Source organism: Orcinus orca, chromosome 8 (genome assembly GCF_937001465.1).
Source record: "Orcinus orca chromosome 8, mOrcOrc1.1, whole genome shotgun sequence".
Taxonomy (NCBI): domain Eukaryota; kingdom Metazoa; phylum Chordata; class Mammalia; order Artiodactyla; family Delphinidae; genus Orcinus; species Orcinus orca.
Window position 1 is genome coordinate 79,414,761 of NC_064566.1, and position 26,802 is coordinate 79,441,562.

General features: G+C 33.9%; 1 protein-coding gene and 1 long non-coding RNA gene across 5 annotated transcripts in view; both read right to left on the reverse strand.

The window, feature by feature from the left end:
- LOC125965267 (uncharacterized) overlaps window positions 1-26,802 on the reverse strand; it is a 358,615-nt gene that overhangs the window by 277,797 nt on the left and 54,016 nt on the right. The gene's annotated exons all lie outside the window — the stretch shown is intronic.
- DCUN1D5 (defective in cullin neddylation 1 domain containing 5) lies at window positions 172-26,051 on the reverse strand. 4 transcript variants are annotated; one of them, XM_004282192.4, is made up of 8 exons: window positions 25,638-26,051; window positions 23,532-23,623; window positions 18,365-18,435; window positions 17,862-17,953; window positions 4,329-4,437; window positions 4,141-4,245; window positions 2,334-2,436; window positions 172-518 (listed from the first exon to the last, which is right to left on the reverse strand). In XM_004282192.4, exons 1-8 carry the CDS (start codon window positions 25,721-25,723, stop codon window positions 463-465), a joined length of 714 nt encoding a protein of 237 aa, XP_004282240.1. In that variant the 5' UTR covers window positions 25,724-26,051; the 3' UTR covers window positions 172-462. The 4 variants fall into 4 exon arrangements, with proteins under 4 accessions (XP_004282240.1, XP_033265925.1, XP_033265926.1 ...); XM_033410034.2 differs by lacking the exon at window positions 23,532-23,623 and having other exon boundaries at window positions 25,638-26,049; XM_033410035.2 differs by lacking the exons at window positions 17,862-17,953; window positions 23,532-23,623 and having other exon boundaries at window positions 25,638-25,696.

Below are 26,802 nucleotides of genomic sequence, written 5' to 3' on the forward strand. Positions count from 1 at the left end.
TAATTGTGCAGAAATGAATATAATGAGCTATACCATCAGCAGACTACACTGCCAAATATTAAGATTGTTTAAAATCTTTAAAATTCCACAAACTCCCAGTATGACAGACCTCTAAAATTCAAGAATTAAAATTTACAAAAATAAATACCACTCTGACACTCAAGGGACATCTTCACTTTAAGGCCTTTGTCACAAATCTGAATCTTTATTGTTCTGAAATAAATGTTATAAACATAACTCAAAACAAAAACTTCAATATTCAGTCTCGGAAGAGGTGTGGCTCAATGCCCATAACATGTAACAAGAAAACTTCCTTTAAAAAAAAGGAAAAAAAAGTACTATGAGAAGTCTTTCATATGAGTCAAAATGCACCCCTTTGGTTTTTTCTTTTTTTTCCTCGTCTCATTAGCTTGTACACACGTAAGGATCTAAAGGTTTGCATTTTCTTCACAATAGTTCTTGCTATGACGTCTGACGAACTTTCTGCCACTCCACAAATTCATCAAGAAGAACAGGCCCTAGAAATAAAAGGAGCAATGTTATTAGAGTTCAGGGAACACATCTCTCCAACTATAAAACAAACTCCCCACAAACTCTGTGGTGATGATAGGGAACTGACCCTTCCCTTCTCCAGGTGGTTTCCTTTCAGCCTCCCTATTCTACTTAATGAGTGCTTTCTTAGCCTTTTTTCTTTTTTCTTTTGACGTAAGGGACTTTCCACAATAGATATTTGTAGAAACCTGCTTCTCAAGATTTGTTTCATGAACTCTCCAATACTAAGTCATTATTAACCTCTCTCTTTTTCTAACTGCCCACAGCTTTCTGCCATTTAATTATTAAACAATCTGAAAAGTGTTTAACGTACTATTTCTGTTACCTCAGCAAGAAGTTTGTAACAGTTTATTGAAGGTGTGGCCATATTAGAGACTTATATATTGTTCCAGTAATAGGACCTAGTATAAATCTGAACACAAAGCAAGTACCTAACAAATACCTGACTTAAGAACTATTGTAAAAGATATTTTTATAACGCAGGGGGTTCAAATTCATTTACTTACAAAAGTCAGATAGGTAGTTTAAATAAGCTCACTGTTTATTTTTTGTAAATGTAGGAAACTCATTGCCACAAAGAAATATGCTTGCCCTATTCTTCTTAAAGCACACAACCCTCTGGTGGTCTCACTTTTCCTCTTGCTTTCGATAGACATATTTCTCTACTGTAAGAAAAACAGCAGACCAGCATAATAATAAATGGCAACTGAAAAGCAACCTAGTTGTTGGCATACTGTGGACCAACACACCAGAATGCAAGTCCAACATAAGCCACTACTTGGTTCCAGCCTAATTCCTATAAAAGAACACAGGAACAGTTTTGTCAGATTTTCTAACTTTTCAAGCAAATCCAGAAGCTTTTATTTTTATACAAAATGTCTCAGTTATAATGTTGACTCAAATGCACATGAAAATACACATTTGCAGGCCAGACATAGTCCTTGGGCTGCCAGTTTACTGCTGTAAGGTATTATTTCTAAAAATATTAAATTTTATACTATTTTGCAGGGGGAAGACACAATATATATAGAAAGAAATAAAGTTATCCCTTCTTCAGTATTTTGTTTCTTCAGTGTCACAAAAATAAGTCCATAATTTCAGTTTACATTTATAGGAATGTATCTTTTCTATGTAACCCTTCACAACATTAAAACAACATATGCAACCAAACTGATGGTGGGAAATAAAAACTTAATTTATCGTGAGAATTCGTTTGGCTTATCTAAATAATTTATCATTACTTCAAAGTTCTATTTTATGGCATTCTGGATTTTCCACTGACGGGGATGGACAGATATTTTAATTTGAAGGATTAAAAAATTGTAAATATTTCATTTCCTGTTTACTCAATAATTCCTGAGGGAAGTTACTTTGACATCATTTGCCATATTGTGAATGGCTATTATGATATTAATTTTAAAGCTTCTGCTATTGTAGCTGAGGTTTTGCTTTCCTATTTTTAAAATCATGACTTTACTTTTCTTTCATAGGAAAATGCCAGGAAAGGCAGGAATAAAGCAGAATTTTAGCTTCCAGCTGCAGAAATTATATTCTAAATTTAGCTACCAAGTAACCGAAAATATTTCATTTACCAGAACAGATTTTATAATGTTGCTCAATCTAAGTTCTGTACCTTCTACACCTGCCTCCTCCACACTTCTCACACAATTAAATAAGAAATTGTTAGGAAGTTTAAATCCTTTATGGTAATGCTACACAAATCCACGTTCTCATTTAATAGTTTTAAGAATTTTACTTTCATAGGAAAACATTATACTTACAAGCACCATCTTCATCATAGTTACTAAGATCGGCATGGACTGTTCTGCTGAATTCTAACACATTGTACCACTGATCTTTGTTCATAACGCGATACTTTGATTGCTGTAGAAATGATATAATTTTTGGATTACAGAACAAGCACTATTTATTAGGACTTGACTTCAATAAACACAGTTATAACCTTTTTGTGATTTAGTCTTTCCTAAAACATTTATTCCTCTTTTAATTATTTGTGTTTCTAAGAGAATCCTCAGGGTCATTTAGATGTCAACTTCATCAAATTTATTTTTCCCTTTATTTTTCTTTCATTCTTTAATTTTTTGGGGGGGCGGGGCACGGCATGCGGGATATTAGTTCCCCCACTAGGGATCCAACCCCTGCAGTGGAAGCATGGATCTTATCCGCTAGACTGCCAGGGAAGTCCCCTTCTTTCATTCTTGAGGAATAACATGAGTGTCAAGGGCACTAATAGTAAGGGTAAAACTCAATAAACTTTTACCAATGTATATGCTTGTGTAATCACCAATGAGATCAAGCTATACAATGTTTCCCAACACAGTAAATTCCCTCCTACTGCTTCTCACTAAATCATTTCTTTACGTAAGATTTACTGTTTAGCACATTTTGAAGTTGGCATCTTTGGAGGCAATGGAAAGGGTACAGACTTGGGTTCAAATCTCACTTCTGCTACCTGAGTGACCTTGGGAAAGTTATTCATTGGCTAAGTGGAGATAAAACATAATTCAAAATGGTGTTATAAAGATTTAAAAAGATAATGTATGTCAAACACCCTCCACATAACAAGCATTTGAAAATATTTACTTCTCTCAGCTCCTTTTAGAGGGGAATATTTTTACAGAGTTATACTTATCGTTGCCCCAAAACTACTAATATGAGGAAGATTGATAACATCCATCAACCAATCTACTTTATTAGGCTTAAAGATTTAAGTGTGCACAAACCCATTCACATAAGACCTTCTTATACCACTGTCTATTATCACAAGTTTTAAACGAAACTAATCTGGGGAACTTGTTATGATAAACAACCAGCTTTATGAGAAATTATTTTCGAAGAAAAAGCATCTGTATTCAAGAAACAGTGAGAAGTGAGAAGTATACAAAAAAATGAAATGAAATGAAATAAAATGAAATAAACAAAATAAAATAGAAAGAAGCACAAAAACAGGAAACTAAAGAAAGCAATGAAAAAAAGGACAGTATCTTCTTCAAACCACCACATACAGAAGGTGCTATGATAAACCTAAAAGAATACTTTCTTCATAAATTCAGCATACATTTCTCAGTAATCACTATATTTAAGTACATAAAGTTTATTCTAATTCTTTAGATTGAACCTACGTTTTAATACTAAAATTGGTTCTCTTATGTTGATTTTTTCAGCCTAATACCCTGTATAACAGAGAGAAACCTGATTTAGAAAGCTTGAGATTTGTGCACTAGCATATATTCTCTCCTGCAAAAATCCCAAGAAACTAATTTTACATGAAGGATGTCTGTGCTAAAATATATTTTCTGAAGGTTTCTTTTTTATCTTTTTTTTTTGTGGGGGGTTGCAAGGCAGGGAATAAAAATGAACTTATGTACAGAATATGTTAATGAACATGAACTCATGTCTAAAAATGACAGCGGATACATACACATTTTAACAAATTTTCAAACACTTAAGCAGAATTTTTAAAAAGCACAGTATTAAAAAATCTACTTGTTTTTCTTCAATTAAAGGAATATTTTCAATCAGCTTAAGTTTTAAAATATTATTTTAAAAATAAAAACACATACATACCTCCAGGTACTGGTAAAATACTGAAAACAGTGGCCATGTCCTCCCAAGGAGAAGAGCTAACATAGACTTAGCTGTATCAATATCAAGGCTTCTCTGATCTTTATCCTAAAATAAAGGTAAAAGTTTCCCTAAGTGTGGTTTCAAGATTAAAAAAATATTAAAATTGAAAACATGGAAATTCCACCTACCCTTGCAAAATCAAAGGCATATCTGTAGATATTCTTAAATGAAGAAATATCATTCAACTGTGAGCGCAAAAAGTCAAATTTGTTCTGTAACTTTTCTGTGCAGTCACACCTTAAATTAAAAAAATCAAACATATTACATAATTAAGAAAATTAAATAAAAGCATCTTTAGGGGTTAGAAGGAATGCATTAAAGAAAAAACTGAGCACATTTATGAAGTTAATTTAGGTTTAAAATTCTCTGATTCACAAATTTAGAATAACAAACTATTGCCTTGTATCTACCAATGCAATACAAAAAGGAAAGATGATAAAAGAAAATCTGGCAATCAATGAAAGTTCACTCCAATAACTTTTCTTTAAAAAAAAACACAACTCCATCAAAAACTCGAATAAAATCACAAATATTTGATAAAAAGAGATGTACTAAAATGTGCTTTTACCACAAATAAAGTTAAGATGACAGAACAAATAAAATTAATCAGGCGTCTGATACAAATTTCACTGGGAAGTTCTTAGGCACCAGCTTGGTGAAAGAGATTAGCCATGATTGCTTTTACAAGTTTAGTATATAACTCAGAGGAAATACATTAGTGATTCAGTCATAAACTCAGATTCCTACATTTTTAGTAAACAAAAAATCAAAGTAAATCAGTGATAGCACCTAACTTCACATAAGGCACATATACAAAAGAATGCAAACAAGTAATACGTGTTATTTCTAAAGACTAGACATGAAGTATAAGAAGCTAAAGAGATGGAATGTCCAAAAATATTTACTGGCTTTCTGACTCCCCCTGGGTTGATATATTCCCCTACTTAGGAAGAAGCAAGGCAGACAAAGCCTTTCACAATTGGCACAAATCTCCAGTCTCATCTCCTGCCAGGGCCCAATATCCTTAAAATATAACTGTGCTCTAGTTATAATTTCACTTACTATTCCCAAATGTCACAGCTATGCTTTAGCACACATTATTTTATCTACTTGATATGCTGTTCCTTCTAACATTTTGACAAAATATTACTCATCAAAACCTAACTCACAGTTTGCGCTCTCTGAGATCATCTGACTCCCTCCGATCAAATTAGTTGTACCATCTACTGTGACCAACTGTATTCCACTCAAAACTGAATTTTAGTACTCATGACGTAGACACCTAGCATTCTCAGCTTTAACCAAGACTTTCACTATTCTAAATCAAAATTGTGATGTGTAGTAACTTATTGTTTTATTAAGGTGTAAATGTCTAGTGTTACTTAACTCTTGCATTCTTAGAATAAGCCAAACTTGGTCATGTTACCTATTTTATACACTGCTAGATATCTTGCTATGTTCATAAGTGAGACTGGCTTGTAAATTTTATTCTTTCACACTCTCTTTTCTAGTTCTATAACAAGCTTATACCATAAGCTTCAAAAACAAAAAAAAATGAGAAATAGTACCCTTTCTTCTGTTTTCCGAAAAAGTTTACTGAACACTGGAATTAGGATTTGTCCAAACTCAGCAACTGAAAATCCACCTGGGCCTTTTCATTGAGGGAAGGAAAACCTTTTAATTACTAAATCAGCATTTTAAATGGCTATCAGACCATTCAGATTTTCTATGTCTTTTTGAATCAGTTTTGGTCATTTATACACTTTTCTGATCATTTATTTCATATATAATTTTATTTAAATATGCCAATTAAAATATTTATAATATTTTCTAATATGATTATTATATTTATATATTTTTGCCTTTTCTTTGCTTTTCTTAATCACCTTGCCATAATTTAATTCTCTCAATTGTATCTTTTTTCTATTTTAGTAAGGTCTGGACATCTTTTTATCTCTTCTGCTTTCTTTGGGTTAATCCTTTTTCTAACTTCTTAAATTAGATACCAGTTCATTTGGTTTCAGGCTTTTCTTCTCTTTTAATATAACATTTAACACTATAGACCTCCCTCTAAGTACAATTTTAGCTTCAGCCACAGTTTTGTAAGTATTATTGATTTGATTATTCACTTGTAAATGAAGCCTTAACAAGAGTGGTTTCAGAGGAGTCGCAGGGATAAAAGTTTTGCTAGAATAGGTTTAAAAGAAAGATCGAGAAGAGAGAAACTGGAGAAAATAAGCATAGACAACTGCTTTCAAAGAGTCTGGTTCTAAAATGGAGCAGAGAAAAGAGCTCTAAAGTGGAATAGTGAAGGAGGGCAGAAGGTTTGCTTTTTAAAAAAATAGATACAAGAAATAACTTCTACTTTTAGGAAGATGAAGTAAATGTTCTCTTCCCTATCTCTCCTGCTAATTCAACTAAAAGCCCTAGACATTATATATAAAACAAACATAAGAAGACTCTGAAAGAATCTGAGAAACAATACAGTAGTATGTTCCCTGGGTTTTCTTTTTGCCTTGTCTATCGCAGACTTGGAGATGAAGGAGTCAGAAAAACGGAAATGCCAATGAGGGCAGACAAACAAACAAAACAAACAAACAAAAAGCCTGCTCTCCCACTAGTCAAAAGTAAGCAGCCTAACAAGACAGAAAACATTAGAAAGAAACACTCTTCTCCTGTCAAACACCAAAGAAAAAACTGGCTCAAACCCCAGTAACGCCAGCAAAGACTGAATGGGGACCTGAATGGTCTACCCTCACCAGAGTATAAGGAGTTTGCCCTCTCAAATTCTGCAGTGTCAGTAGTGGAAACCACATGGGGAACATGAAATTCCACTCCCACCAGTTAGTAAAAAGCAGCCAATCCTCCTCTGACCTGAGGTAGTGTCAGAGGAGGATTTATAAAGAGTCAGGGCTTTCACCATCACTGCAGGAACAAGGCCACCACCCTAGTAGTGTCAGTAGAGACTTTTTGGGGAACAAGAAAGTATCATTGGAGGCCTAGTGGGACCTAAAACTCTCATGTCTGCTAACAGTTATGAGGACTTCCCTCCTCGGATGTCAACAGATGCAGAGTGAGGAACTTTGATTTCTATAGGCTGGAAGTAATAAGGTAGTGGCCCTCACTTTTCCTGCTTAAGTGGTATGAGAGGAAGCTAGCTAAAACAGAAGGCTTAAATAAGATCCAGAGTTTCATAATGTAATACTCAAATCTTACAGGTTTCAATAGAGAAGAAAAAATAATTGCTTGCCACAGCAAAACCAAGATCTCAAATAGAAAGGAAAAAGACAATCAATAGATGCAAACACTGAAATGATAGAGATGTTTAGAATTACTTGACACAGATTTTAAAGCAGCTATTATAAAAATGCTTCAAAAAGCAATCATGAACAAATTAAAACAAATGAAAAGATAGACACTACCAGCAAAGAAATACAAAGTCTAAGGAAAGAAATATATAAAAGAACCAAATGGAACTTTTTGAATTATAAAATACACGGCAGACTTAAACACTAATATATCAATAATTAAATTAAATATAAGTAGCCTAAATATAACAATTATAAGAGAGAGATTGACAGAGTAGGTAAAAAAAAAAAAAAACCTAACTCTGCTATTTAGAAGAAACTGACTTCAAACATAATACAGGCAGATTGAAAGTAAAAGAATGGAAAAAGATATATTGTAGAAACAACCAAAAGAAAAGAGGGGTGGCTACACTAATATCAGCTAATGTAGACTTCAGAGCAAAGAAATTAACAGAATAGAGAGGAACATTACATAATGACAAAAGGTCAATCCACCAAGACATAACAATCCTAAATGTATGCACCAGACAATGGAGCTGCAAAATATGAGACAAAAACTTATAGAACTGAAAGGGGAAATAAACAAATTCACAATTACAGTTACAGATTTCCACACCTATCTCTCAGCAATTGAGAGAACAACTACACAGAACATCAGTAGACATATAGAAGCATTCAACAGCACCATCAATCAACAGGATCTAATTGACATTAATAGAACATTCTATTTAATGGCAACAAAATACTTATTCTTTTCAATCCTGAGCCATAAACAAACCTTGACAGATATAAAAGAATTGAAATCACACAGAATATGTCCTCTGACCACAATGAAACCCAACTAGAAATAACACTTAGAAACTAAACAGCCAACTCCTAAATAATCCATGGGTGAGAGCAAGTCTCAACGGAAACCAAAAAATATACTGAACTGAATGAAAATGAAAAAAACATGTCAAATTTTGTGAGACACAAAGCAGTGCTGACAGGGAAATTTACAGCACTAAATACAAACATCAGAAAAGAGAAAAAGTCTCAATCAATAATCTAAGCTCCTACCTTTGGAATCTTTTCTAGAGAAAAAAATCAATGAAACAAAGATGTGATTCTTTGGAAAAGATCAATAAAATTGACAAGTCTCTAGCAAGAATGACAAAGAAAAAAGAGAAGACAAAGATTACCAACATCAGGGATGAAACAAAGGATATCATTACAGACCTGCAGATATCAAAAGGATATAAATTTGACAACTTAAGATGAAATGGACCAATTCCTTAAAAAGAAAAAAAAATACAACACTCAAAATTTTAACTATTTGAGTATGTAACTATTAAATTATTAATAAATTGAATTCAAAAGTTAAAAACATCTATAAAAGACATCTACAGGTTCAGGTGGTTTCACTGGAGAATTCCACCAATCTTTGAAGACCAATTCTACAGCCTCCTTCAAAACGTAAACTATAAGGAAAAACATCCCAATTCATTTTATAAAGCCAGTATCACCTTAACAGCAAAACCAGAAAAAGACAGTATTTAAAAAAAATCATCACAAGAAAAAAAAATTTATAGCTATGTATACTGATGGATGTTAACTAGACTTATTGTGGTGATCATTTTGCAATATATACAAATACTGAATCATTACGTTATACACCTGAAACTAATATAATGTTATATATGTCAATTGTACCTCAATAAATAAGAAAAAGAAAGAAAATAAAATTACAGGCCAATATCCCTCATGAAGCCATAATAAAATATTAGCAAGTAGAATTAAGAAGTATATAAAAATAATTATAAACCATGATCAAGTGGGATTTATTACAGGTATGCAAGATTGATTCAGTACTCAAAAATCAATGTAATCACATTCATAGGCTAAAAAAAGAAAAATTACATGATTATATGATTTAACGCAGAAAAAATATTTAAAATACATAATATCTATTCATGTTAAAACTCACAGAAAAACAGAAATAGAGGAGAACTCCCTCAACTTGATAAAGAGCACCTACAAACAACCTACCAGAAAAAGTACTTAATGGTGAAAGACTGACGTGTTTACCTCATCATGGGGAGCCAAAAAAGGATGTCTGCACTCACCACACTTATTCAACACAGAAGTTCTAGCCAATGCAATATTTCAAGGAAAGGAAATAAAGGGCATACAGACCAGAAAAAAAAATAAAACTGTCCCTATTTCATGTCATAATCATATGACATGACTGTCTGTGGAAAACACAAGGAATACACACAAAAGAATCTTAGAATAAGTGAGTTCAGCAAGGTCACAGGACATACAAAAATCAATTATATTTCTATATATTAATAATGAGCATGTGGATGCTAAAATTAAACATACAATACTACTTACAGTGGTCAAAATAAAGATGAAATATTTAGGTTTAATTCTTACAAAACATGTACAGGACATATGTTTGACACAAGACTGATGAAAGAAACCAAACACTTAAATAAATGGAGACATACCTATCTTCCACCAATTGAAAGAGTCAAAAAAGTAAAGATGTAATTATTCTGAAATTCACATTCAGTTTAACAAGAACCTCAGTAAGATTTTTTTGTAAATATAGAAGATTATTCTAAAATTTTTGGAAAAGCAAAGAAACTGTAGTAGCTTAAAAAAAATTTGAAAAAAGATGAAATCAGTCTACCTGACTTCAAGACTTAGTATGTAGCTAAAGTAATCCACACTGTGTGGTAGTGGAAGAAGATCAACAGAACAGAGAACCTAGAAAAAGACCACACAAATATGCCCAAATGATTTTTGACAGAAGTGTAAAGCAATTCAATAGGAGAAAGAGATTTTTCAACAAATGGTACTGGTGCAAGTGGACATCCACAGGTAAAGAAATAAACCAAAATCTAAGTCTCATACTTTTTAAAGAAATCAACTCAAAATGGATTACAGATTTAAAAGTAAAATGTAAAAATATAAACCTTCTAGAAAAAATGTAAGAAAAAATTCTCGGGATCTAGAGCTACGCAAAGAATTCTTAAGACTTGACACCAAAAACACATAAAAAGGAAAAACTGATAAACTGGACATCATCAAAATTTAAAACTTTTGCTCTGCAGAATTCCTTTGAAGAGAATGAAAACACAAGCTACAGAGGGGGAGAAAATATTTGCAAACCACATATTCAATGAAGGAATTAAATCTAGAATATAGAGAAAACTCTCAAAACTTAACAGTAAAAAAAAAAATTTATCCACTATAGCTCTTAACCTCTTTCCTATTTTCCTCAGATATTGTAGGTCACTGATTCCTATTTTATTTACATCTATCTCCTTTGCAGCTCACCTATTGAGTTTTAAATCTTTTATATATTTCACTTTTAGAAATGTAATTATCTGAAATCTGATCATCTGAGACCATTCCTCTTTTTTCTTTTAAAACACATTAAATGTAGTTATTTTATACTGAGACTATAATTATTCAAAATACTAGCCTTAAAGTCTTATTTTAAAGTTTAAGATCTGTTTCACAACTTGTTTAGTGATTTCTGATTGTTAATGATCACTGAAATTTTTTCTGCAGAAATTGAGGCTTCTGTTTAAAATGCTTTCCTGTACAGAAAAATTGCTTCCATGAAACACATGGGAGTACTGATTACCTGGGACAATTCCAAAATACGTTTCTGGATTGTGCCTAAATCTGACGAAGAGCCGTGCCATGCGGCTTGTGGGTTCTCAGTTCCCCACCAGGGACTGAACCCGGGCCACAGCAGTGAAAGACCGGAATCCTAACCATTAGGCCACTGGGGAACTCCCCACAAAGAGCTTTTAATTAGGAATTCTCTCAACCAGAAGCCCTCTGCCTCCAACTGTATATGCAGAACCAAGCCCAAGCAATCAAGTCTCCATCTATTGGGTAGGTTTGGCCTCAATGACTAAATATAGGAGGTTTTGATCTGATTCTCGTTGCAATTTGTCTCCAGTTCCCAACATGCACAGATAAACGGCAAGATCCTAGGTGACTAAGAATAGGTGGGTATCCTCAGGGTAAATGCCAGCTCCGTAGATCCCTATGGAATCACCATCTCTTATAAATTCTGGCCTCTGATTATTTTCCTTAATTTACATTCAAGTCCAGGTGTGTTTTTTTAAAAGATGCTTTAATAATTTATCCGACATTTAACTGTTTAATATGGGAAATGGTTTGTTTGCACATTTAGGATGCCATAACTGCCAGAAACAAAAATCAAAATTTGGATAAGTTAATCATCTAATTTGTCTGGGGCCTAGTTCCTTGCATATGAATGAGTGCACAAAATGTTTCATGCAGAAACAAGAAAAATTTATTCTTATCATTTATTAGAAATTTATTACTTACTATTTCAATAAATGGCTTCTATTAGTATAAAAATTCTTCATTATATGAAAAAGTTTTAATGAAAGTTGAAAATGCAGTTAACTTCTACTAGAAGAATACACAAAAGAAACAAATTCTCAGATTATATGCTACTATTAAGCTGTCTGAAAATTAGGAAATGAAGTCTTCAATATCTCCAGTTATCAACTGAAAATGTTCAGAAGGTACTAGTACTAAAGTAGCTAGTTACATGTACTCCCTTCCCCATCATGATCTATTTTAGGTAGGGGCCTCATTTTCTGTAAATCTTTGTAGCTTCCTGAAGCAGTGCTTTTCACATTTTTTTTAGTGATGTGACTCACATTTTCACACAAAATCTCATGCAGAATCTTAACAGACTTCCGATTCAGGAAGGCAAACAAGTTAAAGGATACCTCCCTACTTTCAAAAGTTATCTCTCACTACCACCAGAGTTTGAAAATCATCCTCGTGGCATATTAACATGGGGCCTGGCATATAGAAGCACTCCAAAATTATTTGTTAAATAAAAGTATTATTTAACAAGATTATGTTAAATAATAAACCACAAAGTAGATGATATATTAATTTAATTACAAGAAGCTTCAAAATTCCTACCTGGGGAAAGGTTAGTGGAAAACTGTAGTTCAAACAAAATTGTAAAGTGTATAAGTAGTGACTGACAAGTCTCTCAAGGAGATAAGAATCCAAGAGATTACAATCCTTCCCAAATATTTTACATTCCATAGGTACATAGAGTGACAATATTACTTAGGATATGATCTCAACAAGCTTAAGACAGAGATAAAGAATGAAATTTCAAGTCAAATAGAGACCAGTTAAAATTCCAATTTCTCCACTTTCCAGTCATGTGGCTTTAGGCAAGTTACTTAACCTTTACCGATCTGTTTCCCATTTTAAAACCACAAAAACAGTAAGAGACAACCGTAAGATTAAATGAGAATCAGGTAGTAAATGCGTAGCACAGTTCTTAGCTTGACAGGCTCCTTTTGAGGCAAATGGCTGAAAAATCATCTTCACATTGGTGGCTCGCTCCAAACTATTTCTTATCATTATAATCGCTTATCTACATCTTTCAGTTGAGAAATAATTTAATAGAACTGACAATTAATGTTTTCTTCTTGCAGAAGAGTGAAAAAAATAAGAGCACGAACTTCCGTACCTATTACCAACATCATAAAGACCGTGACCAGACCCAGCAAAACCAGTAATCATGCCCAAGCAGTTAAACACGATTCTTATAGTTAATCTAGCCCCAAAATAGACTCACAAGAGTTAATAATGTTGACACCTCCTAACTTGGCAAGTTTAGAAAGACTATTTCCCCTGAACTAAAAAGAAATGCATACTTAACTAGTGTAGCATGGAAAGTAAGAATAGCACTTTTTAAAATAACAATCAAATAAAACCACACAGATTTTAGGGAACACTGGCACAATATGACAGCAATCTCCAAGGTCACTGCTGTTAGAATCAGTGAAATGGGTTTAAATTTCAACATAAAGGCTTAGGAATTAATTTCTTGAGTATTGTTAAACATCTGATTAACAAGAGAGGCTTCTGAATTTCTGCTTCACTTAAGACCTTTAAAATGAGAAAAAATTTTCATTTATATATTAGATCTAAGTGAGGTTATCTTCCTTAATCATTAAGTCAGTAAGAATGCCATGACACACTGATGTGTAACAGGAAGAATTTTATTCACCAAGTTATGGATTTAGAACTTTCTCTGACGAGATTGGGCGCATTGAGAGTGGTATGGCCATAGACTAGAACTTTCTCTGAATCAGGTGTATCAATCCGAACCATACAATTAATCCATCTCTGGGGGGTATTTGGAAATGTGGAGCGGGGGCATTTTGAAATTGTTTTGATGACTCTGGGGGAGAGCAAAGGGGAAGAATGCCAATGGCAATTAGTACTTGGGCCCAAAATGCTAAGTGAATGATAGTCATACACCACAGACACCACAGCATCCAATCTATTCAACTCTTCCACTCCCACCAAAAAAATTGTAAAAATGTTCCCCATTCCTCTCTCCTAAAGAAAGTGAAGCCAGTTAAGCCTATAATCTTCAAAGTACAATGCTCAATATGGAGATCAGAAGGTGTACAACTTGTAGTCTACTGGCAGACAGCTTAGTTACTACCATTCTTGTCAGATGCTATCCTTTTGGCTCTTTTTTTCATTATCATAATCAAGTATACTCTTGTCAAAGATATATGCCCACAATTTTCTCTAACAGCATGGTAGATGCTCCAACAACAAACTTTCAGCTAGTAGATATGAGAAAAGTTATCCGCTCCAGTAAGGTATGCCAGAATAAAATTTTCAAGTATCCTTGGAATCTTGCCTCTACAGATGTGCATCTTAATGGGGATAAGGTCCACAGATTTTCTAAGGTTCTCAAGAGTCTATGACCTAAAAAAAAAAAAAACCTCCTCTATTGAAAACTATCCCCAAAATCTTTGATGATTCCTATGCTCAAAAATCTCTGATGGCTTCCCAAGCTAAAACATATGGTTTGAACTCTCTCAACATATTAGTCAAAGCCCTGCATAATGTAGCCATTATCCCAACTATCTGGAGTTTAAAACTACTCTGTCAATTTTCTTTATGTACCTTTTGATTCTAGCAAACTATACATATGTTTTCTTTTCTCAAGGTTCTGCTCACAATTTCTTCTTGAAACAGCATTTTCCTATACCCTCAACCATCAAAATCCTAATCATTCTTCAAGGTCCAGTTCAAATGCCACACCTACAGTAAAGACTTTCCCGTCTACTCAGCTGGAATTAACCTCTTTAGCAGCTGTGCTTTCATAGTATTTGGTACTTTTACTCTAGTACTTGTCCCATCCCACCTGGATTTATGGTTACAGTATGCCTATGGTTACAGTATGGCTGCAGTAATGCCTTTCCCGCCCTAATGAAATGTAACTAAGGGACAGAGTTGTGTCCCATGCCTCATTGTGATCATCAGTAAGCGGCACAGTACTTTAGATAAAATAGGTGTTTAAATATCTCCTAAATTAAATCTGACTTGAAGGGAAATTTGATTATTATTAAACAATGATGAAAATGAAATAGAGCAAAGTATCTGGAAAGGATACGGCAATTACATCCCCGAAACTTAAAAAAATGGCCATTCTAGTCCAATTATATACAAATTCATACCCATAAATTCTTTCACACAAAAGAGAAGGACAATTCAGTTGTGGAAAGTCTGTATGAATAACAGCTTTAAAATAAATAAATGTAAAAAAAAAAAAAGTATTCTGAAAACTGTTAAGCATTATACAGTTACAGATTATAATTAACCATGATTATGACAGTCCCCTATTCTTGACCATAATATACATTTTAACTACCAGACTGTTTCTATTCTTTAGCAGAGCTCTACTTAAAGTTTTCTACGTGTTAAAATTCATTAATTTGAAATAATTGATAACTACATTAAGATGATTTAGGAACCATCAAATAACTATGTCCAGATTAAATTAAATCCTAAAAATATGAAAAATCTATAAAAGGAATCAAGTCTGTGAAATTTTACATTTTATAATGATTATATAAAACCAAGTATACTAGACAACTATACATTTTTAAAAAAACAAGTTTTATAGATTCTTTTGTCTCTATTGGTTTACATTTTAAACTATTTTATTCCTAGCAAGTTCTTTACAAGAAGATTCAGGGAGTAATAAGATTAAGCCAATTAAGAGAAGATACTCTGTACTTCAACAAAGCAATCTAGATCATTGGGGGTAAAAAAAAAAAATAACATTTTCCCAGTCAAGAGTGCTTGCCTAATTTTAGTAGCTTTAAAGATCTACACTATAGAGTTCTAAGCAGATGGGCAGGGGATAATAAATGAATGAAACAGAAACCTCTGGGTCAATTTTAAGTCCTAAATATTGCTTTTATTTTGTAAAGCCTGTGAACTTCCTATTGGAAAGATACGCTAATAAACAACATGTTCATGGGTTCATCAATTTCCCTAGCATATACCCAAGGCTATATGCTAATTATTCACAAGTAAATACTAGAAACACTTTGTGTTTACATATTTCTGTTATACAGAGGCTCTTTATATTATATCAAGTAATTCAAAAACATAAATAATTAGAAACTTTTGGTTTAAAAATACACAAACAATTGTTAGCTGAGATATTTTAAAAAGCAATAGACAAAAAAAGCAGTAGGAATAGTACATAAAGCAGTTGTAATGCCAAATAAAATGTCTTACAATTGACAAGCCATGCAACAACTGATATAAATTTTAATAAAACAGACTGAGCTACATGAAATTAGTTTATATTCTTTGCATAATCTTATATATTTTGTCTTTCTCTATAAAGCTAATTGAATGGTGAGAAACAGCCCAAAGAATTTCAGAATCAACATTTTAATTTGACATGTCATGACACCTAGATGAATGGCAGTCTTGGTTATAAATACTATGATTTTAAAAGTTAATAATGGCCGTCTATTTTATAAAGAATGTAACAAAGGAATATACATAAAGGGATGATGCAATAGGAAGTACAGTATGGTAGACTGGTATTCAGGAAATTTAAATTCTACGTCCTAGCTCTGCCACTAAGAACTATGTAAACTCTGGCAAAAATTTTCTTCACCTCTCTGAGTCTCAGACTCCTCATCTCACTTATAAGTAATAAAAGTGAGAGGGTTGATTTTATGTTCTATTCTAGGAACTATGATTTGGTTCATATGAGCAAAGATTTTTACATTAAACAAATATATATACATATACATATGTGTATGTGTATACATACACACACATATATATTTATATATATACACAAACACACACATACACACACACACACAAAATATCTAAATGTTAATACTGGTTAAAAAGGAGAATTACAAAACATTAGACACTGAAAATCCAAATATAAATATTTAAGTTTCATATGAACAAATACACTTAAAAAAAATAACCAAGTATTTTGAAATTTAAGGATAGGCAAACAAGGAGTAAAGAACAGTTAAGTGTGTTAATAAAAGCATAATCACAACAGGAAATCACATGGCTAATTAACCTCCAGTTTGGGGCTCAAAAATATTATAAATTTATGCTTGCTCTAACTATTTTAGAATGTTGACTATTAATAACTTCCTGCATGAACATCAGGAACATGACATAATATAAAATTAATACACAATTACTAACTGACTCTGAAACTAAGCACACTTTACTCTGAAAAGCCAAAATCAAATTATTTTTATAAAGAAGCAATTTTATAACTTATAAAAGCGTCCCAAGGCAGCATCCTAAACTGAAAGTATACAACTATAAAATGGCTAACGGTTGCACAGGAGCCAAACAATATTTCTACTTTTGTATTCATGAGATTCATTTGGCAAAAAAGAAATAATAAAAGTATCATGTAACTCTCTTCAAATTTCTTTTTTTTAAATTTTTTTGCATTGAAGTAGAGTTGATTTACAATGTTGTGCCAATCTCTGCTGTACAGCAAAGTGACTCAGTTATACACATACAGACATTCTTTTTTTTATATATCAAATTTCTTTTTTTAAGTCAAGTGTAAAACTGAAGAGAGAGGAGGCCCCAGAGCTTAGGACTGCCCAAGAACAAACTCCTCATGTAGTAGAATTCTACATTCTGAGAAGGAAATCCCTTATCACTCAAACATCCCGTGAGTAAATAACTTTGATCATGAATCTCTAATTCACCCATCAAGAGAGTCAATGAGTTTTAATAGAACTGTTCTTAGGTTCTTTCTTAGGGAATATGAAAACTGGAGTAACAGTTCATTTTGCCAAAGACCATAATATAAATTTTGTCAATCCTAAACTGATTGTTCTAGATCAAACCAATTTGATTAATTTAAGGTGAAACCTTACTCCCAAAAAACTACGAAGCACAAAATATCAATTAAGATCTTCAAATAGGCCATCAAATTTGTTTTTTAAAAAAATTTCTTACTGTAATGAAGTCATCCCCTTTAACCATTCTTCCTTGGTAAAAAATCCCATGCTTTCAGCCTCCAATTTCCACGCTAAAACTAACATAATAATCTGGAAAGAACAGAACATAAAGGATAGGGGAAAAGTCAGCATAGAGATAATCATGTCTATATTTATCATGGAGAGCATTTTTATACAACTATTTCCATCCTTTAACTATTAAAGAGTACAATCTCTGGAATTATTAACTGTAAAGAAATTTAGATGGGCCAATTTCTTAAAAGCAAAAAGTTCTAACAATTTCTGAAGGTAGAATCTCTCTTACTCTATTACAAATGACATTTGTATCAAGAAAGAGAACACGTGCCCAATTTAAATACACTTAAAAAAACCTAAATGAAAATCTACAATATTCATGAAGAAACAAAATCTTCTGATAAGATTAAAGTGTTCCAATTTTTAGAAATTTATGAATATGCTATACCCCACTTGTATTCCATTTTACTTAGAAATAAAACATACATTTTCAGGTTCAACACCAATGTCTTCACAAAATTTTTCCATTCCTTCTGGCCCTACAACTTCATCAGGACCTTCAAAGACAAAAATAATTTATATATTTTATTGTTATAATTTAATATCAACATAAAACATAAGTCACTGTGTTAAAGGCATCTATGAATACACCATAACATTTTTTGTGAATAACTGAATTTGAATTTTGGCATACCTTTGATAAAGTATAAATACTTGTCACCAGATTAAAAATTTTTTAATTTTGAAATACTCTTTGAAAACCACATTATAAAATATAATTAAGGAAACAGAAAACAAAGCAACGTTAGTATCAATCGCTAGCTTGTACAATAACTTGAACCTATCCATTAAAAATACGTTTACTGAGAACCTCCTCTGAAGAAAATTTTTCACAATGCATTAACAAAGAAGCACAAGAAGGTTTGAGCTTCTTATTCTACTAGACTGTGCCAGTACCAACCCACAATTCAAGACAGTAAACAAAGGAGAGTATCTGTTTCTTACTAAAACAGAAGGTCATTCATTAACCTTCTGAAATATACCCAAATAAAATTTACTAGTTTTAAGATACATTATGAAAATAATGATGTAAGGAAATTACAACATTCAGATTCCAGAATGAGATATTTTCCTTGGTCCTAAAACAGACAGTAAAGCATAAGCATTATGTCATCTTAATGTAGAAATAAATGCTTAATCCCTCAATTAGCTATGTCTATTATTAGTCCAAAAATTAAGGACATTTTCCTTATATTTTTCTCCTTAGTAACAGTAAATATAAGTCAGTACACCAATTCTCATATTTTTTACGTTATCAGATTCCCATATAGTAATTACATCATTGCTAGGTCTCTTTTTTGACTTGATAAAACAAATTTGTGACAACATGAATGGACCTTGAGGGCATTTTGCTAAGTGAAACAAGTCAGACAGAGAAAGGCAAACACCATATGAGCTCACTTGTATAAGCAATCTACCAACCCCCTTCCTCTCCCCCAAACTCAAATACAGAGAACAGACTGGTGGTTGCCAGAGGCAGGGGTGGGCAAAATGGGTGAAGGTGGTCAAAAGGTACAAACTTCCAAACTTAGTAAGTCCTGGGGATGTAACATAGAGCAGAATGACTATAGTTAATAATACGGTTTTGTGTATTTGAAAGTAGCTAAGAGAGTGAATCATAAAACTCTCATCACAAGAAAACAAAATTTGTGACTATGTGTAGTGACAGGTGGTGATCATTTTGCGATATATACATATATCATTATGTTGTACACCTGAAATATAATGAGGAAGGTAAAACAAATTTTAAAATATAAAATATGATAGAAATATTTACCACACCTGGTTTTTGAAAGAAAATACAGTCTTCAAATATTATTGTTAAAGTAGCTAAGAGAAACTTGTTTTCCTTTCTTAAGGACTGAAAATACTCCAGATTTGTAAGTCATAGACTAGACCAAGGCTGCTCAGGTGGCATTTTATATCACCACCATTAGTTCACAAGCACAACATGTAGCCAATGTCCTATGGTTTTTCTTCATAGAAGAATGTGACCATCCAATATGTGACCAGTTAAACTCTTACTATCTCAGATAAGGTCCAAGCTGCTAAGATGATGTTCACAACATGGTCTGAAACCAAAACCTTTTCAAAAATTTTCTAGTTTAAATAAGCATTGCACTTAGTTATGCAGTGAGGTGTTAAAAGGTGAAGGGGTGGTAATTGCAGGAAACTTTCACTTCCTAATATATATTTGGAGGGGTTTTTTATGAGAATGTGTTAATTATGTAATTTTAAAAGCACACATATACAATTAAGGTGTTAAAAAATACTGAATATGAATCCTTATATGTGGTTTGGATGAAAGTAAAAATCAGATAAAAAATTTAATGGAAGAAAAGTTTTTTTCTTAAGGCATGATGGAAATATATTCTACACTTTTCTAATGCAACAAGAAAGCAGACTTGCCCTCAAAGCTGCCATCATTAGTAGTTAGAAGAGAAAGTCATGTCAAGAAATATCAGTTACTGTCATAAAATATAGCCTCCCTAGAAAATGGGAGATTAGTGATTAAAATTTGATAAGAATCAAGTTAAATTATGTTATATGGAGATATATAAGATAGATATAAGACCCTTCTGTAAATGACAAGTGACTTTCACAAAGCAATGCAAATAATGATAGCAAAAATCTAAATCTAAAACAAGGTCTATACTAATGTTCTTTTCCCCAGATTGCATAACATCAATTATACTTATTGAAACAAACTCTTCAATAAAACTACTCCCAGGGTAAAACCTCTGGAGTGGAATTTAACTGACTTTTTCAGGCACAAAATAGGCTTCCACTCAACTTAAGAATCTATGAAAATGATTTAGTTCACTCTACCAGCTGGTTACTTATTAGGATCATGCATTCTATCCCACCTTTTTTCTGATTCTTTATAAGACCTTAAAAGTGCCTTTTCACCTTCTATGCTTTTGTTCAGTAACAGGCCCAATGTATTACTGAATCCTTGCTGATGTAAATAGCACTCAAGATGAGAGGTGTTATGAAAGGGCAAAATCATCAGGCTTATCACACATGACCTATAATATATAAATAAGATTTGTGGTAAAACATTTTTAAAACTTAAAAAAAAATCAATTTTCTGATGTTTTAATAACCATAAGGAAATGTTCCCAGGTATACCTGCAGGGTCTAAAACAATGCCGGCCATAGCAGATGCTCAGGAGAAAAAAAAAAAAAATCTGCTCAATGAAATGACACAGTACCTTCAACATAAACTACCTAGGAACTATACCGTTAATTTTGGAACAGTATTGTGAAAATATACAACCAGTAAATCTGATGCTGCAATACTATTACTCTTCTAATAATAGCTGACACTTATTGGGTTCTGACTATATTTAACCAGGTACAGCGATAAGTGCTTTCTTAACATGTATTATCTCAGTAGGCACAATTATTGTCTCCATTTTAAAAAGGGACATCCCAGTTACTGTTTATTTGGCAAACAACTGGCACCTCCTTATCAATTAGGTCTCTGACCAAAGTAATCTCTAGAGAGACCTTCCCTATTCACCTTATTTGAAAGTCCATCCCAACTTTCTACTTTCTATCCCTGAATCATACCATATTTATTACTTTTATAATCCCCCACAATCTGTAATTATCTTACCTACTTAACTTATTTACTGTCTGTCTTCCCTGCTGGAAGGCAAGTCCCTCAAGGGCAGGGATCTTGTCTAATTTGTTTACCACTATATTCCCAGCACTTAGCACAGTGCCTGACCTACAAGTGCTCAATAAATATGCATCATTCAGTGAAGGACAGAAGATAAGTTAACCTAAAGTACACTTACTAATATTTTCTTTGTAAAAGAAAAACTAGCTGCCATGTACATATTTTAAAATAAGACAGTAGTAGTTAAAGCATAGGCTCTATGGTCAGAATGACCTAAGTTTGAATCCAGATTCTTGTCACTGTATGATCTTGGGCAAATCACTTAATCTAAGCCTCAGTTTTCTCGTCTAGAAAATAAGGATAACACCACCTACTTAACAGAATGGTCATAGGAGAATTATATAATTAGCACAATTTCTGTAATAAAGATAGCAATTATTTTGCTGGCCATTAAAAAATGCTTGTATAGGAAATAAATGTTTAAATCAAATATTATGCTACCCAGGAAAGTCCCTACGAGAAGTAAAACAAGCAAGCATGAAAGAAAAAAAAAATTGACTAATTTTATGGTATCTAGTACCCTTTATAGGCAAAATAAGATAACTGACCTTTTGATTCTGTATCATTATCATACCTACTGGTAAAACTGGCATTTTGAATACTGGGTCAACATTTTAAATGGAGGTCAAAAGAAAATGAATTCCCTCTAGTTAATTTGGGTTAGTGGTTGTCTTGGGATGCCAGTAATAGCAGTTTTTCTGGTCTAGAAAGAATCTGTTCTGTTACTAAACAATTTTTAAATTATACTTTTGGGATCACTCAGTGGATCCCAACAGTGAAGTTACTGTCCTCCAAAATGGTCTTATTTTCCATACAGTTAGCCTAAACCTTAACCTTAAGTTCGAAGTACTCTTGAGACCTTAACTTGATTAGCAATAAATACAAGACAATGACTGCATATACACTTTTATTCTAAACAAACACTCTGAGAATGATAGTGATAAAAGGGGAAAAACAAAACAAAACAAAAAACCCAACCAGGGAGGCAGGTAAAAGAAATGAAACAAAGGGGAGGAAAGAAAAAAAAAAAACAAAAAAAACCTTTAAAATCAATAATTCCAAAAGAACTAAATCATTCTAAGGGGAAAAAAATTTCTTTTCATATATGCTTATGAAGAAGTTAATAATAAATGGAAAACAAGTGTTCTTTTTCATATATTTGCTTAACTCGTTGGCCTCATCCCAGGCTTTGACTTTTACCTCTGAACTACAGTTTCACCCTAGTCCTAGAGTTTTTCATTCACCACTTACAGGATTTACTGTAGTTTAAATTAGTTTCCTGAAGAAGCTTTCCCTGAAACTTCCAAGGCTGGATCATACATTTCTCCTATGAACTCTCACAGTGCATCTTCCTAATATAGCATATAGTACACTGTACTAATATCAGTTTATTATTGCATCTCCAGTAGAAATGAATGGCTAAATAAATAGCAATTATATTAAAGGGTAAATCTGTCATGTAATGATATACCTGAGTTTTAAATCTTTTACTATGTCTCCCAAGAGTTTCAGAAAATGTCAGTTTATGGTTCAGAAAAATTTCAAAAGAAAACTGAAAAGAAAAACAAATATAAAATGTTTTATTACATACTTTGTGTTTTCCAGAATACCAACTCTACTGTAGCCAATGGATGTAAACCAATAAGTGAATCTGTTTACAAATTTTACTAACAGTAAATGAGTTTCACTCCTCCCATTAAACATATACTGAATTATATATTTAAAGAAATATCAGCCTTAAAGGGCAACAAATTCTTAGCCTAACCATAATCCTCTGTCTTGACCCTGATCTCAGCACAAAGGACTAACACATAGCAGGCCTGCAATAAATAATTTGTTAAATGAATAAACCAAAAGAACGTTTTAAAGCATGTGACTGTTATCTTCTTATATTAATTTCATTACCTGCATACTCATAAAACCAAGCCAGGCACTTCTTGCTTGAAAAATGTTCCTCTCCACTTATTAGTCTAGCAGGGGGTTGGGATCTGCAATAGCTTAGAAAACACACAAATGCCTAAGAATTTTAACAAGTCTCAACTTTTAGTGAAAAGCTAAGTTCAATATGAACTACTTCAATTCAAACCAAAGTATTTTTTTTTTACAGTTGGTGTTATAGGGAAAAATTGGAATTGTTAAATACTTGCAATTTGAAACAGTAATCTATATATAAAAATTTCTGTCTAACAAAACCCAAATGCTACTTTGCTCACTATCAAATTCCAAAAATATCACTAAAATTATTTCCCCCAGATTTCAAAAGACCACACAGAAGTTCAACCTGATGGTCTCAATCCAGGACTGGTAGTTGGGTATAAATCTTTACAGTGATTCTTCTGCTGATTTGTATGGAAATTACATATGTGTATAATTTGAAAACAAATCTTACAAAGTATATTTTGATACTCAGTGAATCAATATTTCAGAATAATATTATATATTAAGAGTTGTTTATTTATCATCTACCAAGCTTAAATCAATATTTTAAAGACAAAAGATAATATAGGAGTTAAGGCTATAATTAGATTCCACAGATTAAAAAGAAAAAAAAAAAACCCTAACAGATAATACCAGTTCAAATAATTGGGCCAAAGCCTTGAGGATTTAATGAACAGAGAACCTTTTCTCAAGGTTCCACACTACCACAATGACTTAGGAATGCTATAACTTATGCAACTGAATAATGTAATATAAAATAAGGGTGCCATATTTAAAATTTTAAGTTGATAGAGCAAAGTATCACCTGAGTTCTAATAATACTGACTGCTCAGCAGTTTTAATGTGCTTAATTTAAATAATTTTGATACATTATACAATTAAGATTACTACAAGTTAATGTGACAAAAAACTAATTTGCATGTTTCAAAAAAATATGAGCTAATGGAGTAACTATGTCAAATTCTAGTATGAGTTATCAAGAGGTATAAGAAAACAGCAGTATCTTTCACAGTAATAGTCCAAGAAATACCCTTGGGCTCTTTTGCCAAACACAGTAATGAGGAAAAAAATTCAACCAATTACAAAAAGGATAATGCAGACTAAAGAAGTCACCTACCTCACATTTTAAGCAGACCTCTCTTTAAGGATAGTTCTATCATTATCTCTTCTTTATAATGCTGGCTACTTTAAATGGTGGCATCTGAAGTTGTTACATTAAGTGCCAACCACTAATACAGTCAAGACACCCGAAAAGGGAATTTTAAAAACTCACTTCTCACACCTAAATTGCAATGATTTTTTGCAGCATACAACGTTGCTGTAATGCCTTAATGACACGCTACAAGGGGATCAAAGAGCTATACAACTACAGCTCTGCCTTTTCTTTTTCTCCAAGAGGATACAGAGTACAATAGCTCTCAAATTATTAATATTTATATTGAGAGCTAACAGCATCCTGATGGCTGAAAAACAAAACGCACGCAGGGCCTTTCCAACTCCGCACATAAGGACTTGGCTCAGGTGGAGGCGCTATATACTTCCAGAAAATGGGGCTCCTACTGGGATGGTCCGGGTTAGATCACTCCAAATACTAAATCTGGAGGTCAATTACAGCATAAGGAGCTTTTTTTCTACCATTCCCATGGCAGTTGTCAGATCAAAATTCCTCGTGCTCTATTCCTTTCTTCACACTCTACAAAGAAATTCTAGAAGTGACCCTTGCACGGATCTGTACTCACTTCTAGGTCTGGAAGGAAGGAGGGGGAAGGGATTAAGGGAGTAGGGGGTAACGGGAAAAAGGGCAATTTGCGTACGCATTCCTGTTTCTCCACCCTCCCTGGCACGTAGGCTCAACGTGAGGCGACTCTCCGAGTCCCTTCGCTGGCGCCAGAGCACACAAACCGAACATGAGGTGGAGCCGAGCGCAGACTCGCGCGGTTCCGCGCCTCCCACCTAGGTTTATCAGAGGGGGTTCACCTCTCCCCAGCCCGAGCCCCGGAGACCCGGCCCGCCTCCTTCTTCTCTAGCCCTGCAGCAGAGGAGGTAAGACTGAAGGGTAGGGGAAGGTGGTACCTGGAGATTTTACACTTTTTGAGGCCTCCGTCTTCCGCTACTGCCGCTGCCACCCCAGGAGATTTTCTCTTCTTCTTCACCGGCATCTTCCGCCCTCCCCGGCAGGGCGGGCAGGGGAGCCGGGGAAGGGGCTTGCTGTCAGCTGAAGACTCCTCAGTGCTGGCACCCGGTTCCCAGAGACAGCAGCAAGCGAAGGAGCAGAGTCGCCAGCCCGCCCCAGAGCGGCCCAGCCCGGCCGCTGCCCGCTCCCAGGTCCCCTCCTCGTCCTTCTCTGCTCGAGGCAGCGGATACTCCTCGCCGGCAGGCACTGCGGCTCGATCACACTGGGAAGAGAACGCGGACAGCGTATCACCTCCACCAGTAACACACTCGGAAAGCAAGAGGCTCACTCCGACCCGGACGCGAATCGCCCAGGGCCGGAAGTGACGCAAGCGCAGAGACGGACGCTGGGAGGGGCGTGGCTTTGGAGGGTCCCCGCTACCTTCCGCCCAGCTGGGTTACACTGTGTGGACTCCGCGGTTGGGGAAATTGGAATACATTGATCGTTTGACTACCTTAGGTTGTCCAGTGTATCCAGACCTTTCTCACGAAGCTTCCACCCTGTGCTAATACTGAAAGTCACCCCCCAAAAAGGTCTTATGAAACCACTAATACTCTGCAGTTGGCGTTAAAAATAACCTGGTAAAGTAAGCCAGGTTTCACTTCTGATCTCTTCCGTGCGGTAACCTAACGTTGTTTCCCACCCCTTAAATACATGTTTCTTTATGGGCCATCGATCAGCCTCCCACTTACCCATCCCCACTTCTCCGTCGTCCCTGACCTCTGCTTATTACTTTTTCTCTTATTAAAACTTAGCTCCACCATTTCTGTTTCACAGAGCTCACCTTTCCGAGACAGTAGGTGATCGCTGACCTAGTAAAGAGGAATTTGAAGGACAATTCTAAGGGATTATGCAGTTCCCTGTTACTTAGCATCAAAAGAATGTTGTTCTAGAATTCTGTAATCCTCCAACCCAATTAAAAGTGCATGAGGCAAAAAAAAAATTTTTTTTAATAAGATCAATTCTCTAAAAAGAAATATCATCTGTAAGTAGAGGACAGAGAACTGTTAAAACTCAGTGCAATCAGCAAAATCTAGACTGTCAGAAGATCTACAAGAAAAATGA